Genomic DNA, 12,731 nt, shown 5'->3' with positions numbered 1-12,731 from the left:
GAAGATGCTGACGCTTTTGAGTGCTTCTGAAGAAGACACATACTTTGGATTCTTTCCCTATCACTCTCTACTGAGTGCTCTTGATGCATCTTTTGTGACCAATAGCAGGAAGGCATTTTCCAGAGGAGCCAAATGACTGATTTTAGGGGGTATAGTGAAGAAAGTTAGCTGACCCCAAAGAAGTTAACCCTGTTAGAACCAGTAAGAAATTAATTATTGGGATGCTGCAACCTGCCAATGTCAGCAAAGATCTTTAGTCCCTGGTGTATAAGAATAGCACCAAAAGCAGTACTTTGATCCCTGAGCTAACTGGCCAGGAACAAGAGGTTTATACAAACACTAGAGTTAATTTGTAAATTTCATAGATATTATCATTAAAAACAAAGAAAAGGAGATAAAGAGAAGTAAACATCTGCTTCCAGAAACCACTAGACAGAAACTCGCCTACCTCTGACTTTCATGAAGAAGGGCAACGGTCTCCTCCAGCTTTTTCAGTTGGGCAAGCTCCTGGTTCAAGCAAGCCACTTGCATAGTCAACTGCTGGTTTTTGCGCACAAGATCATCTACAAAGAGTACAGTAGCTGGGTGAGCAGGATTCCAAGCTACTTATCTTTGATAAGAGTTTACATATTCAAATGGTCATTTTGACAACTGAGTGCCCCATGGCACTCACCTCCATATTCTATTCACACAGGAGTTATGGTGTGAAGAACATGGAATTTGGCAACAGATCTGAATTAAAATTTAACTACTTAATTTTGAACATGTTAATTCATCTTTCTGAGCTTCACTAGAGGAAATAACCCTGCCCTACAGCATCACTTTAAGGATTCAGTGAGACACCTGTCCTCACTTTACCTAAGCAGTCAATAAGTATTATATTCTCCATTTGTATGCCCTCTACTCCACATGTAATTTGTGAAAACATCTAGAACTGTCAGACACATAGTAATGATTCAATGAATGTTTGCAGAAATGGAATTGTAGCTGAGACACTCATCTCTACCTCCCTAAATTGTATGACTGCCTATAATAACGAAGTAGGCAAAAGCTCAGGAACTGAGGCCAGTTTCTAGAACAATACTTCTTAATGTTCATATGCTTGAGAATAAAAATAGATTCTGATTCAGTAGGTCTGAGAAGAGGCCCAATATATGGCATAATAAGCTGCCAGGTAATACAAATGTGGATCACAATTTGAGATAGGACAGTTCTGGAAGGTAGAAAACAGGACTACAGCAACTGTGCTCATCACCAGAATTAGCCAAAATACTGAAACAGGCCCCCTAGCTGATTGAAAGTAAAGACCTGTGGACAAATACCTACTTATATTTTCAGAGTAGATAAATGGGATTGATGTTTCAATTATTCAGGCTTCTTAGTATCAGACTGTGCTGGGATTTAACAATGGAAATTCAGTGCTTCCAAATAAAGTTCTTCATGACAGTCTGAATGGCTCTAATTTGCTTAGGGAAGCTGAATTGGAGGTTTAAAGTGGAGGGCACACTTTATCTAAAATATTGGCCTAGCTGACAGTGGTGCATGCCTGTAATCCCAGAAATTTGGGAGGCTGGGACAGGAGAATTGCAAATTGAAAACCAGAAATTTAGCAAAACCTTCTTGGGAAAAAAAATTTAAAAGGCTGGGATAAAGTTCAGCACTAGAGTGCCCTGGGTTCAATCCCCAGTATCTCACACACACACACACACACACAAACACCAAAAAAAAAAAAAAAAAAAAGAAGAAGAAGAAGAAGAAGAAGAAGAAAAAAAAAGTAAAACAAAAAATTGGCTTAAATATGCTAGTAATAAAGTAATATAATCAAGACTTAAATGGGATATTATTTTTCGATTGTAACAATACAAAGCTAAAAACATGCTCAGTGTTTGCAAAGGTGGAGTAAAAGAGCATTGGAGCACACTGCTGATGCACGTGTAAACTGAAAGCACCTTTTTTGGCAATATGTAATAAAAGTCTCAAGAAATGTCCACATCTTTTGACCCACTAATGTTACTTCTAGGAAAATATTCTTTTTTAAAATATCTTTATTTTGTTTATTCATTTTTATGTCATGCTGAGGATCGAACCCAGTGCCTCACATATGTGAAGCAAGCGCTTTACCACTGAGTCACAACCCCAGCCCCTAGGAAAATATTGTAAGAAAATAAATGTACACAAAGATTTGTGTATATTATACATGAATAGCAGCATTAGTTATGAATGTATAAATATTAGGTCTCTTAACTCCATCAGAAGGGAAGAAAGATGATTGCGAAGAAACATTTTCATTCTAGGATTACTTCTTCCACTTTAGTTCTTTCTTCTGAATGTTTGGAAACACTTCAGAATTATTTATATTCTCTGTATATTATTTATATAACTATTATTATAAGTAATGGCAGCTATATTTATAACAACAACAAACATCAGAAACAACTATACAAAGGACTAGGCAGATAAATACAGTATATTCATGTGATACCATAGGAACTACCTATGCCATTAAATTAGTATCATTAGTGTATAAAAACCAGGTCTGTGATTTCTTGTGGTAGAGAATGTGGGAAATTGTACAAGGGGCATGAGGGAACTTTATGTGATATGTTCTGGGATATGAGTAGGATCAAACTTAAAATGTGTGCATTTTGTTGGGCACAGTGGTGCATGCTTATAATCCCAGTGACTCAGGAGGCTGACATAGTAGGACTGAAAGTTTGAGGCCAGTCATGGCAAGTTAGGGAACTTCCCTCTCAGTAGTTTATCAAGATCTTGTCTTAAAAGAAAAAAAATAAAAAAGGATGGGGATGTAGCTTAGTGGTAAAGAGCCCCCGGGTTCAATACCTAGTTTAAAAAATGTGTGTTTTGTTGGATGTAAATTAACAAAAAAACTTTTTGCAGTGTTGGGGGTTGAACCTAGGGCCTTGTACATGCCAGTGCTCTATCACTAAACCACACCCTGTAAAATATTATTTAAGATATCAGAACACAATTTAAAGTTCCTAATTAAACATACATGCATAGAGGTAAATTAACAAAACACCAGTGATAATTATTGCTAGGTCACAGGGTTATATTCTCCTTGTATTTTCCAAACTTTCTGTAGAAAACACATTATACTTCTATAATCACAAAAGCAAGTATCATTGTCAAAAATAACAGCAATAATAACATTTGTGCATGCTTTGCACTGACGAAGAGCTTTATCTGGTAGCTCAAGCCCCTTGCAATACACCTCTCTGAATCAGGATGATTGTTTCCACTAACTCCCAAGAAAAGCAATGACCAAGTAAGTCAAAGGCTGGTGAAGCTTATTAAATGGGTCATCTATAGCAGTTGGCTTGAGAAGTCCCACACATGACTTACCATAAGTATGAGACTGGTGTCCACTCACAATTGAAGTGGCAGCACCTTCCTCTAACTGCTGAATTTTTTCTGTCAGAATGAGGTTTTCCTCCAGCACTCTGACCAGTTTTTGCTTCAAACTTTCCTTTTGATCAGAAAACAGAATACCAACATATTAAGAATCTGATATCCTGAGTAGTGATTTTAGAGGATTCAAAGAATCTTTTCCTTTAGTGATAAAATGAATGAAGGTCAGCATCTGTGTGACTTTATCACTAATTTAATTCATTGGCAAACACAGCTGACGCGCAGCAAACAAATCAATCACATGGAGTCCTGATCTTTCCTATGATTTACCCACCACTCTTGCTAAACAAGTGATCATTTTGACAAGTGGCTAACATTCTGAGTCATCTAAAGTTTCTAGAACTGAACTTGGTGCCTGAAAATCCTCTAATGTTAAGAATAGAGATAAAGGTTTGAGTTTCTTCTTCCTCTCCCAGAGTCAGCAACCTGATGCTCTAGCATGAACCCTGGTTCTATGCTCTCAGCTCTATCAGAAGGGAGGAAAGACAGAGACATTTGCCTTCCTTCATTTTGCGCAAGCCATAAACTTTGAGATCATGATCCTAAATATTTTCACTCTAGGGTTTTTGTTCACTCCCCCTTCCCATTTCAAGTATTTCTTCAAAATTTTTTGATTAGGGCCAGGATGAGAAAGTCATTCTTGGAGAACTTCCAAGTTGTCCCTATGGAAAGATTTGTGTTTCTGATTTATCATCCAGCCTGACTTTTCTATATTGGCTACGCAGTGTTTAGGTGTTCCTAATGATGATAATCTTTGGGTCTTAGAGCCATTCTAATCCTGCTGCTCAATTCTTTTTTAGTTAAGGAAGAGGAGGTAGAAATACAAGCGAGCCATACCATATCATTAGGGACAAGTAGCCCAGCCTCCTTCAGTTCACTGTCCCTCCTGCGGAAGGCTTTTGAGGATGGGTCTTCAGGATGTGAGCGACACCACTGTTGAGGAGGGGGAGCTGGGACTACCAAAGACAGAAGCAGATCTCGAGCAGGACCTGGAAAAATTCAGGTTGGGTACATGGGCCAATCTTAAAGGGTAAAGCACAGAATTTCTAGTCATTACCCACCAGCTTTGTAATGTAACTATCTCCTTTTTACAATAATTTGGTTAAGTAGTTGTAAGAGGTGTTTTGTGAAGGCTAAAATATTAAATCCCATATCCTCTGTGGAGGAACAGCAACAACCCTTCCTTCCTGAGTGCACAACTCTCAAGTCAGTGATTCATGGCTCCAGGGCATGATTTCCTACCATATGAGAGCAATGTGTCAACTTGGGAAGGAAAATGATTGGGCTAGGGTTTCTTCTCCCATGTGTCCCTTTAGGATAAAAAAAAAAAACCAGTGCTGGGGATTGAACCTAGGGTCTCATGTAAACTAGGCAAACACTCTGCCATTGAGTTACATCCCAGCCCTTAGAAATTTAAGAAAAAAAAAGTTTTTCCAACCTAAACAAATTTCAAGTTTCTAGTTTTCACTTCAACTTTTATTAACACCCAAATTTCCTTGAATTCTTCTTTCATTAAGCAACAAAAGCATGAAGTCAAAATTTGCAAAACTGCTTTCCCCCTGTTTCTTAGAAAGAATCCCTCAGAAGGATCCAGGTCATTTACTCATTCAAGTTTTTCAAACCATAAAATTTAAACAGTCATCTCAGAATTCTGATGAGCAAACCTAATTTCTGTTGTATTTATTACTGGCACTTTCCCAAGGATCATAAAATATTTTTGCAATTATTAGTATGACCATTCTCAATTTACATATCTGGTCATTCTATATATTACTAAAGCCTACATGTGTGAGCATGTGTGTGCACACACATACACACTCACACACAGACATCACAGGAGGAACAAAACAGTTGCTACAAAACAACTGGAAAGAGTGCTTGATTTTTAATATGTGGGGAAGACAAATGTAAGAAAAATGCATATTTGTTAACTATGGTATTTTTGAGATGTTTTAGATATAAGAACAATTTTCCTTGCAAGTTAAGGGTCTAAGTGACTTAGCAGAACAGAGCAGAAGCAAGATGCAGTTCTCCTCCAGGAACTGCAAATGCACTAACTCACCGAGAAACTTCTTGTTGAGGAGGAGGGAGCCAGAGCCACTCCAGTGCTTATCCACAAGCTCCAGGAGCTGTCTGAGGACAGTGGCCACATGGGGGGTTCTGGCAGAGATCGGGGGACTGTGGTTTCCTGGCAAACCATGCAAACTGCCCAGGTCACTAGAGAGAGGCTCAAGAAAAAAAACACAAACCCCCGCAACCATTTGTCATTCTTACACAACATGGAAAGTAAGAATCCAGACATTTAAAGCACTAATATTTTTAAAAATGGTAAAAAGTAAAAAGTAAAAAGAGATGGTTTCAACTTTCAGTGTGAATTGGAATAGCATGTTATTTATGCCCAAGGCAAACACGTACAATATTCAAGGATAATATCAAAGGTAAGGGTATTTTCTAACATAATTTTCTAAGTGGATTTTCAGAATACATTAATGATAAAAATGTGTTGCTTGACACCTACATCTATGATTTGATATATCATGTAATAGAAAAAGATTAAAATGTAGAATATTTTAAAAAGTTAAACTGGGAATAATTAATAAGAAATTATAACTCATAATGAGCTTCTACTTAATATATTAATGTATATATTTCTTAAAAAGAATCCCTTAGAAGGATCCAGATAATTTACTCATTCAAGTTTAATGTATAATAAGCATAAATATCCTATAACATTTTTAATGTTATATGTTAAATGTTATTGCTGGTGCCAGGTGTGATAGTGTACACCCATAATTCCAGAGACTAAGGAGGCAGGAGGACTGCAAGTTCAAGGCCAGCCTGGATAATTTAGCAAAACCCTGTCTCAAAATAAAAACTAAAAAATGATAGGGATATAGCTCAGTGTGGTAGAGTGCCCCTGGGTTCAATACCCAGTACCATTAAAAAAAAAGTTACACTGGGCATGGTGGTACACACTTGTAATCCTGCTTGGGAAGCTGAAACAGGAGAATCTCAAGTTCAAAGCCAGCTTCAGCAATGACAAGGCACTAAGCAACACAGTGAGACCCTCTAAATAAAAAGTACAAAATTGGGCTGGGGATGTGGCTCAGTGGTTGAGTTCAATCCCCAGTATCCCTCCCCCAAAGAAGTTACTGTTGGACCTAGTACTAAAGATATTTTTTATTCAGTAAGAGCTATATACACAACTTGTATAGATATATCTGTATAGTAAAATTCACATTTTTTTGTGTGTGTGGTTCAGGGATTGAACTCAGAGGTGCTTGCTACTGAGCTATATTCTCAGTTTTTTTCAAATTTTATTTTGAAATGGGGTCTTGCTAGGTTGCTGATGCTGGCCTTGAATTTAAGATGCTCCTGACTTAGTCTCCTGGGATTATAGGCAGGTGCCATTACACCTGGCCACAATTGTTTTTATTCATTGTGATCTGACATTTATATAATTTATGTAATTGTGAATTTTACTGTACAAATCAACCAATCTTTTCTGTAGAGTCTCATGGGCTGTAATAAGACTGATATAATTAAAAACAGTCAAATTATTTCTCAATCTTTGATGTAAAAAATTATGAATGATTAATTAGTTAATGAAACAACACTAAAGACAGTGATATTTATAGCTTAATTCACATGTGTTGCCTATGATGGTAGGGAAAGGCCATACAAATGGGATAAACATTTGTTCAACAGATCTGTACTGACCACTGATCATGTGTCTTGAGAGTACTGGACTAGTAACTCAATAAAGACTATGGATATATGAAGAGGTGAAAGATGGGGTCCTTTAAGAAGTTAACAACCTGATTGGGGAAAAAAGTTAAGAAAGTCTGTTCACACCACAGGGCTACTCTTTATAGGAACTTGTCAATAATTAATATTTACTGTCATTCGTTTTTGGTGGATTGTACTTTTGTGTGTACATCATGAAGCAACTTGGAAATATGCCTTTTAGCACTTTTATTTATGATAATCTGGGGAGATTTGGGGATAATTTTTATGAGCTATGAGATAATTTTGTTACTTTTTATGTGTCATTTAATTTTCAACAAGTTATGCTTTATATACTTTATGGATTTTTTAAAGCATTATCTACCTTAATTTTTACAATTTGTGCCTCTAAAGTCATTTGGTCAAAAATAAATTTTCTAATTACAAAATCATGTATAGAACTGAGCAACCTAAGATTGTTTTTTATTTTTATTTTTTATTTTTTATTTTTTTTAAAGAGAGAGTGAGAGAGGGGAGAGAGAGAGAGAGAGAGAGAGAGAGAGAGAGAGAGAGAGAGAGAAAATTTTTAATATTTATTTTTTAGTTCTCGGCGGACACAACATCTTTGTTGGTATGTGGTGCTGAGGATCGAACCCAGGCCGCACACATGCCAGGCGAGCGCGCTACCGCTTGAGCCACATCCCCAGCCCCTAAGATTGTTTTTTATATCTTTAAAATTTAATGCTCTTTTCTTTTTGGAAATTTTCTGACTTAACATCTTATAAAAATGGAACAGCATATTTCTTTTATATTTATATTCAGGGGATGGAGCTAAGACTCAATGGTAGGGCATTTGCCTGGTATGTATAAGGCCCTGGATTTCATCCCCAGCACCTTAAAAAAAAAAAGGTCTGGCTTTATATTTACATTCAAGCAGCAATTTGAAAACTTTCCATATTAAAAAATAAAAAACACCTAATGTCTGACAGGAAAGAGAGTTTGTAGTCCAGAAAAGTGCATTGAGATTTTTTTAAATATTTATTTTTTAGTTGTAGTTGGACACAATACCTTTATTTATTTATTTTTATGTGGTGCTGAGGATGGAAACCAGAGCCCCACACTTGCTAGAGGAGTGCTCTACCACTGAGCCACAATCCCAGCCCCGCATTGAGAGTTTAACAATATAATATGAAGTAGAGGTGAATTTTTTTTCCTAAACTTTCTTACTACTGTGGCATCCCAAATATCCTAAGTGATACTGTGCCTTTACCCTAAATACATTAACTCTCAGTGTTTTGTCTGATAAAATGGGCATTGGTGGCAGAGAATGGGGAAGGAGAGAGAGAGAGAGAAAGAGAGAAAGAGGGGAAGGGCTAGCACAAGCTTAAAAAAAGTATTACAAGACTGCCCCCTTTGGTACACAAAAATTATAATCACCTCCAAAGTTCTGTAAACTGAATGGGAAGAGTCCAAAATAAAAAAATCCAATCAAACAAAAAATGACCAAAAAACTCTCATAAACTCATCCCAAATATGTAAAAAAAGATTTCCAACAATTGAAAATACAAATGACTAGAAATAGCAGTTCTTGATCAAATATTTTGTTCCCTTACAGGACAGTAAATGATTAACTGACAAACGTTCAGAGAGGATCCTAAGGATTTGTAGTTCCTATAACTAAAGAGAGAAGTCTTCATGATTATCAGTTAAGATCTGGAGAAAAGTTAGCATTCAAACAGAGAAGAGAGGGGAGAGGAGGGCATTTTCTGTGAGGAATGAATGTGGGATAAGCTTGTAGGGCCAAACTTCTTAGTAAGTGTTGAAGTTTTATTATATATACTATTACATTTTGATTTTGTAAAAATGAACTATATTGCATATGTGGAATTGTTCTTGATTTTTCATTCATTTTCTCAGCCCATTTTTAGCTAAAAATCTCTTGGATAATCTAATTTATCTTCTTTTTTACTTTTATTTTTTAGTTATAGGTGGACACAATGTCTTTATTTTACTTTATGTGGTGCTGAGGATCAAACCCAGTGCCTCATGCATGCTAGCCGAGTGTTCTACCTCTGAGTCACAACCCCAGCCCTAATTTATCTTCTTGCTGCTACTTTGGCAAAAATTTAGAATTATATGAATTTGTAGGTAGAAAAGTGAAAACAAAGCTTTTTATAAAAACTATTTCAAGTAAGTCATTTGTGGCTGAAAAAAATGAGTAAGCATGATGAGATTATTAAAATTAATGCTATAAAGATCTTCAGCTAATCCAGAGGCCCTGAACTGTCTGAATTCCTTCCCGTTAGTAAACTCTTGTTGACCACTTCCTTAAAGTATTTCCCTACCACATTTTTTTGCTCTGGAAGTAGATCAGGGATAGTTCCCCTGTGATAGAAAGGAGAAAATGGTGGCAGTGGGAAAATGACTTTCCCAAGGATAGAAGAATCACAGGCTTTAGCCTGACAGCGTTAGCCTGGCTTCTGAAAATTCTTTTGAACTTCTAGCACTATTGGCTAGAACCAACACCATCCCCACCAGAACCCCATTCTAGTCTTGAACTGGATGTGTTTCTTGCACACACACAAACAAGCCAACACTTGCCTCACTGCCTGTAGCATCTCGGAAACCATGCTTTGCACTCAGGTTGACAAGGATATTGTCCTTCCGTTTGAATCCTCTCTTGGATGGGCTTAATGACCTCTTGGTCAGAATCTCTCTGTCTTCTGAAGTCCCAGGAGGTAACAGCAGCATTCGCAGAGAGTTTCCCAGGGCCGAGTTGTTTGGAAAAGAGCCATGTGCTGGTGTTAAATCACTGAGGTTGCTGGATAATTGTTGCTCTACATTGACCAGCAAAGCAGGGTCACTGTTGAAATGAGTGGTGGCATATAGCTCTGTGGAGGAAACAGGCTGGAAGATGAACCTGCCCTTCAACTCTCTTATGTCCAAAGATCATAATAATCACTCCCTAGCAAATACCCTCAACACTCTGGACCCTTTCTATCTCCCTTCACCTGGTAAAATCTTAACTCTGATTAAATCCAATAACCCACATGCTCCAAAAGCCTATACCACAGCAGTGGAATGTGGTTGGAGAATAAAATGCATCTGAGCTTCCATACTTTATTCCTGATCACTATCTTGTATAGGCTCTTAGTTCTGTCCGGCTCTCATATATATTACCCTGGCAAATTTACTTTTCTATACTCTGAGAGGATCATCTCACATTTCTTATCTTCCTCAAACTTCCATCATCCTCTCTCCTTTCTCTCAGGTGATGATCTACACAGAAAAAATAGAGATAATCAAAGAAATGTCCATGTGATCCCACCACTAAATCTACCAACTCTTATTTGTATTTGTATCCATAAATTCTCTGCCTCCTTTTTATTACAATAGATGAACTGTCTGTGCTTCATTTAAAGCCAACCTTTCTTTCTATTGGTAAACTAGATCCTATTTCTTCTTGACTACCCAAGCATTTTCTACTTGTAATTGTCCCCCTTCTCTCTTGCATCTAGTTTCTCATCTAGTTTCACAGTTTTAATGCCACCAAAACACTTATAATTCCCTAATTCATATTTTTAAAAAATATTTAATTTTTTAGTTTTTTAGGCGAACACAATATCTTTGTTTCTATGTGGTGCTGAGAAACGAACCCAGTGCCTCACGCATGCTAGGCAAGCGTGCCACCACTTGAGCCACATCCCCAGCCCTTCTAATTCATATTTATAGCCATATCTTTCCCCCTGAATTCCAGACTAATAAGTCCAATTGTCAAGTTGGCATCTCTGGGATCTTTTGGTAGACATCTCAAACTTAAGACATCTAAAACCAAACTCTTGATATTTATCTGAAAACCTGCTTTTCCCACTCTTTTCCATCTTAGTAAATGATAACTCCATTCTTCCAAAACATCCTGTTACTTCTCACCACCTTAACCACTCTATCTAGCCAAGGCCACCACCAACTCTTATCTGGACCATAACCTTTTAAATGGTTAAAAGAATTTTCATCCTTGCCCCCACTCCCACAGTCTATTCTCAATACAGCCTCCAGAGTCATTCTTTTCTTTTTTCGGTACTAGAAATTTAACTCAGGGTCTCACACATGCTAGGCAAGTGCTATGCCACTGAGTTACATCTCCAGCCCTTTAAAAATTTTTATTTGGGGACAGGGTCTTGCTAAGTGGCCTAACCTGCCCTCAAATTTGCCTAACCTTTGGAGTAGCTGGGATTGTAGGTGTCTTCCACCTGCCCAGACAGAGTAATTTTTTTTTAACATTTAAAAAATTTTATTTTTACATTTATGTTTTAGGTTTAAGTGGACACAATATCTTTAATTTACATTTTTGTGGTGCTGAGGATCGAACCCAGTGCATGCTAGGTGAGCACTCTACCACTGAGCCACAATCCCAACCCCAGAGTAATTCTTTTATTTTTATTTTCCAGCTAGAGTAATTATTCAGTTAGATCACATAATTTCCTTGCTACAAACCATTCAAAAACTTCTTCTTCTTCTTTTATTTGGTACTGGATATTAAACTACTTAATCACTGAACCAATTTTTATGTTTTCCCCAACCCTTTTTTTAAAAATTAGTTATTGGGCTGGGGATGTGGCTCAAGCGGTAGCGCGCTCGCTTGGTGTGCGTGCGGCCCGGGTTCGATCCTCAGCACCACATACAAAAAAAAACGAAGATGTTGTGTCCACCAAGAACTAAGAAAAAATAAATAAATGTTAAAATTCTCTCTCTCTCTGTCCCCCCCCCCTCTCTCTCACTCTCTTTTAAAAAAAATTAGTTATTGATTGACCTTTATTTATTTATTTATTTATACATGGTGCTAAGATTCGAACCCAGTGCCTCACACATGCTAGACAAGCACTCTACCACTGAGCCACAACCCCATCCTCCCCAACCCTTTTTTATATTTTATTTTGAGACAGAATCTTGCTAAGTTGCTTAGGGCCTCTTCAAGTTGCTGCAGCTGGATTTGAACTTGTGATCCTCATGCCTCAGCTTCCCAAGATGCTGGGATTACAAGCATGTGCCACTGAGCCTAGCCCTTCAACTACTTCTAACCTCACTCATAATAAAAGTTTGGCCATCTGTCTGACTTCATCCATACACTTCACTTAACTCTACTATAGCCACATGGGTTGTGTTTCTTGAACATGCCAAGCATGATCCAGACTTGGGAACTTTGCACGTAGTAGTCTCACTAGAAAGTTCTCCTCTCACTTATCTATATGGCTTACACTCTTACTTCATTCAAGTTTTTATTTACTTATTTATTTTAGAGAGGTCCTGGGGATTGAACTCAGGGGCACTCTACCACTGAGCCACATCCCCAGTCCCATTTTGTATTTTATTTAGAGACAGGGTCTCACTGAGTTGCTTAGTGCCTTGCTTTTTGCTGAGGTTGGTTTTGAACTTGTGATCTTCCTGTCTCAGCCTCCCAAGCCACTGGGATTACAGGAGTGCACCACAGTGCCTGGCTCATCCTTGTTTTTTTCATCACAGCACTTATCATAAATTTACACATGTTTATAAGTTTTGATTTATTATCTGCTCTTATT

General features: G+C 37.5%; 1 protein-coding gene across 2 annotated transcripts in view; it reads right to left on the bottom strand.

Moving 5' to 3' along the window:
- Nucleotides 1-12,731, bottom strand: part of Lrrc36 (leucine rich repeat containing 36) — a 64,859-nt gene that overhangs the window by 2,075 nt on the left and 50,053 nt on the right. For both annotated transcript variants that reach the window (XM_005318313.5, XM_078032492.1), the window contains 5 exons: nucleotides 9,757-10,046; nucleotides 5,492-5,657; nucleotides 4,267-4,418; nucleotides 3,364-3,487; nucleotides 449-563 (listed from right to left, as the gene is read on the bottom strand). In XM_005318313.5, coding sequence (XP_005318370.1) covers nucleotides 449-563; nucleotides 3,364-3,487; nucleotides 4,267-4,418; nucleotides 5,492-5,657; nucleotides 9,757-10,046 — 847 coding nt within the window. The remainder of the gene's footprint in view (nucleotides 1-448; nucleotides 564-3,363; nucleotides 3,488-4,266; nucleotides 4,419-5,491; nucleotides 5,658-9,756; nucleotides 10,047-12,731) is intronic.

The sequence above is a fragment of the Ictidomys tridecemlineatus genome, chromosome 15 (assembly GCF_052094955.1).
Source record: "Ictidomys tridecemlineatus isolate mIctTri1 chromosome 15, mIctTri1.hap1, whole genome shotgun sequence".
In the NCBI taxonomy this organism is placed as follows: Eukaryota; Metazoa; Chordata; class Mammalia; order Rodentia; family Sciuridae; genus Ictidomys; species Ictidomys tridecemlineatus.
Note: the sequence above shows the minus strand (reverse complement) of the source record. Positions and strands in the feature narration are given on the sequence as shown.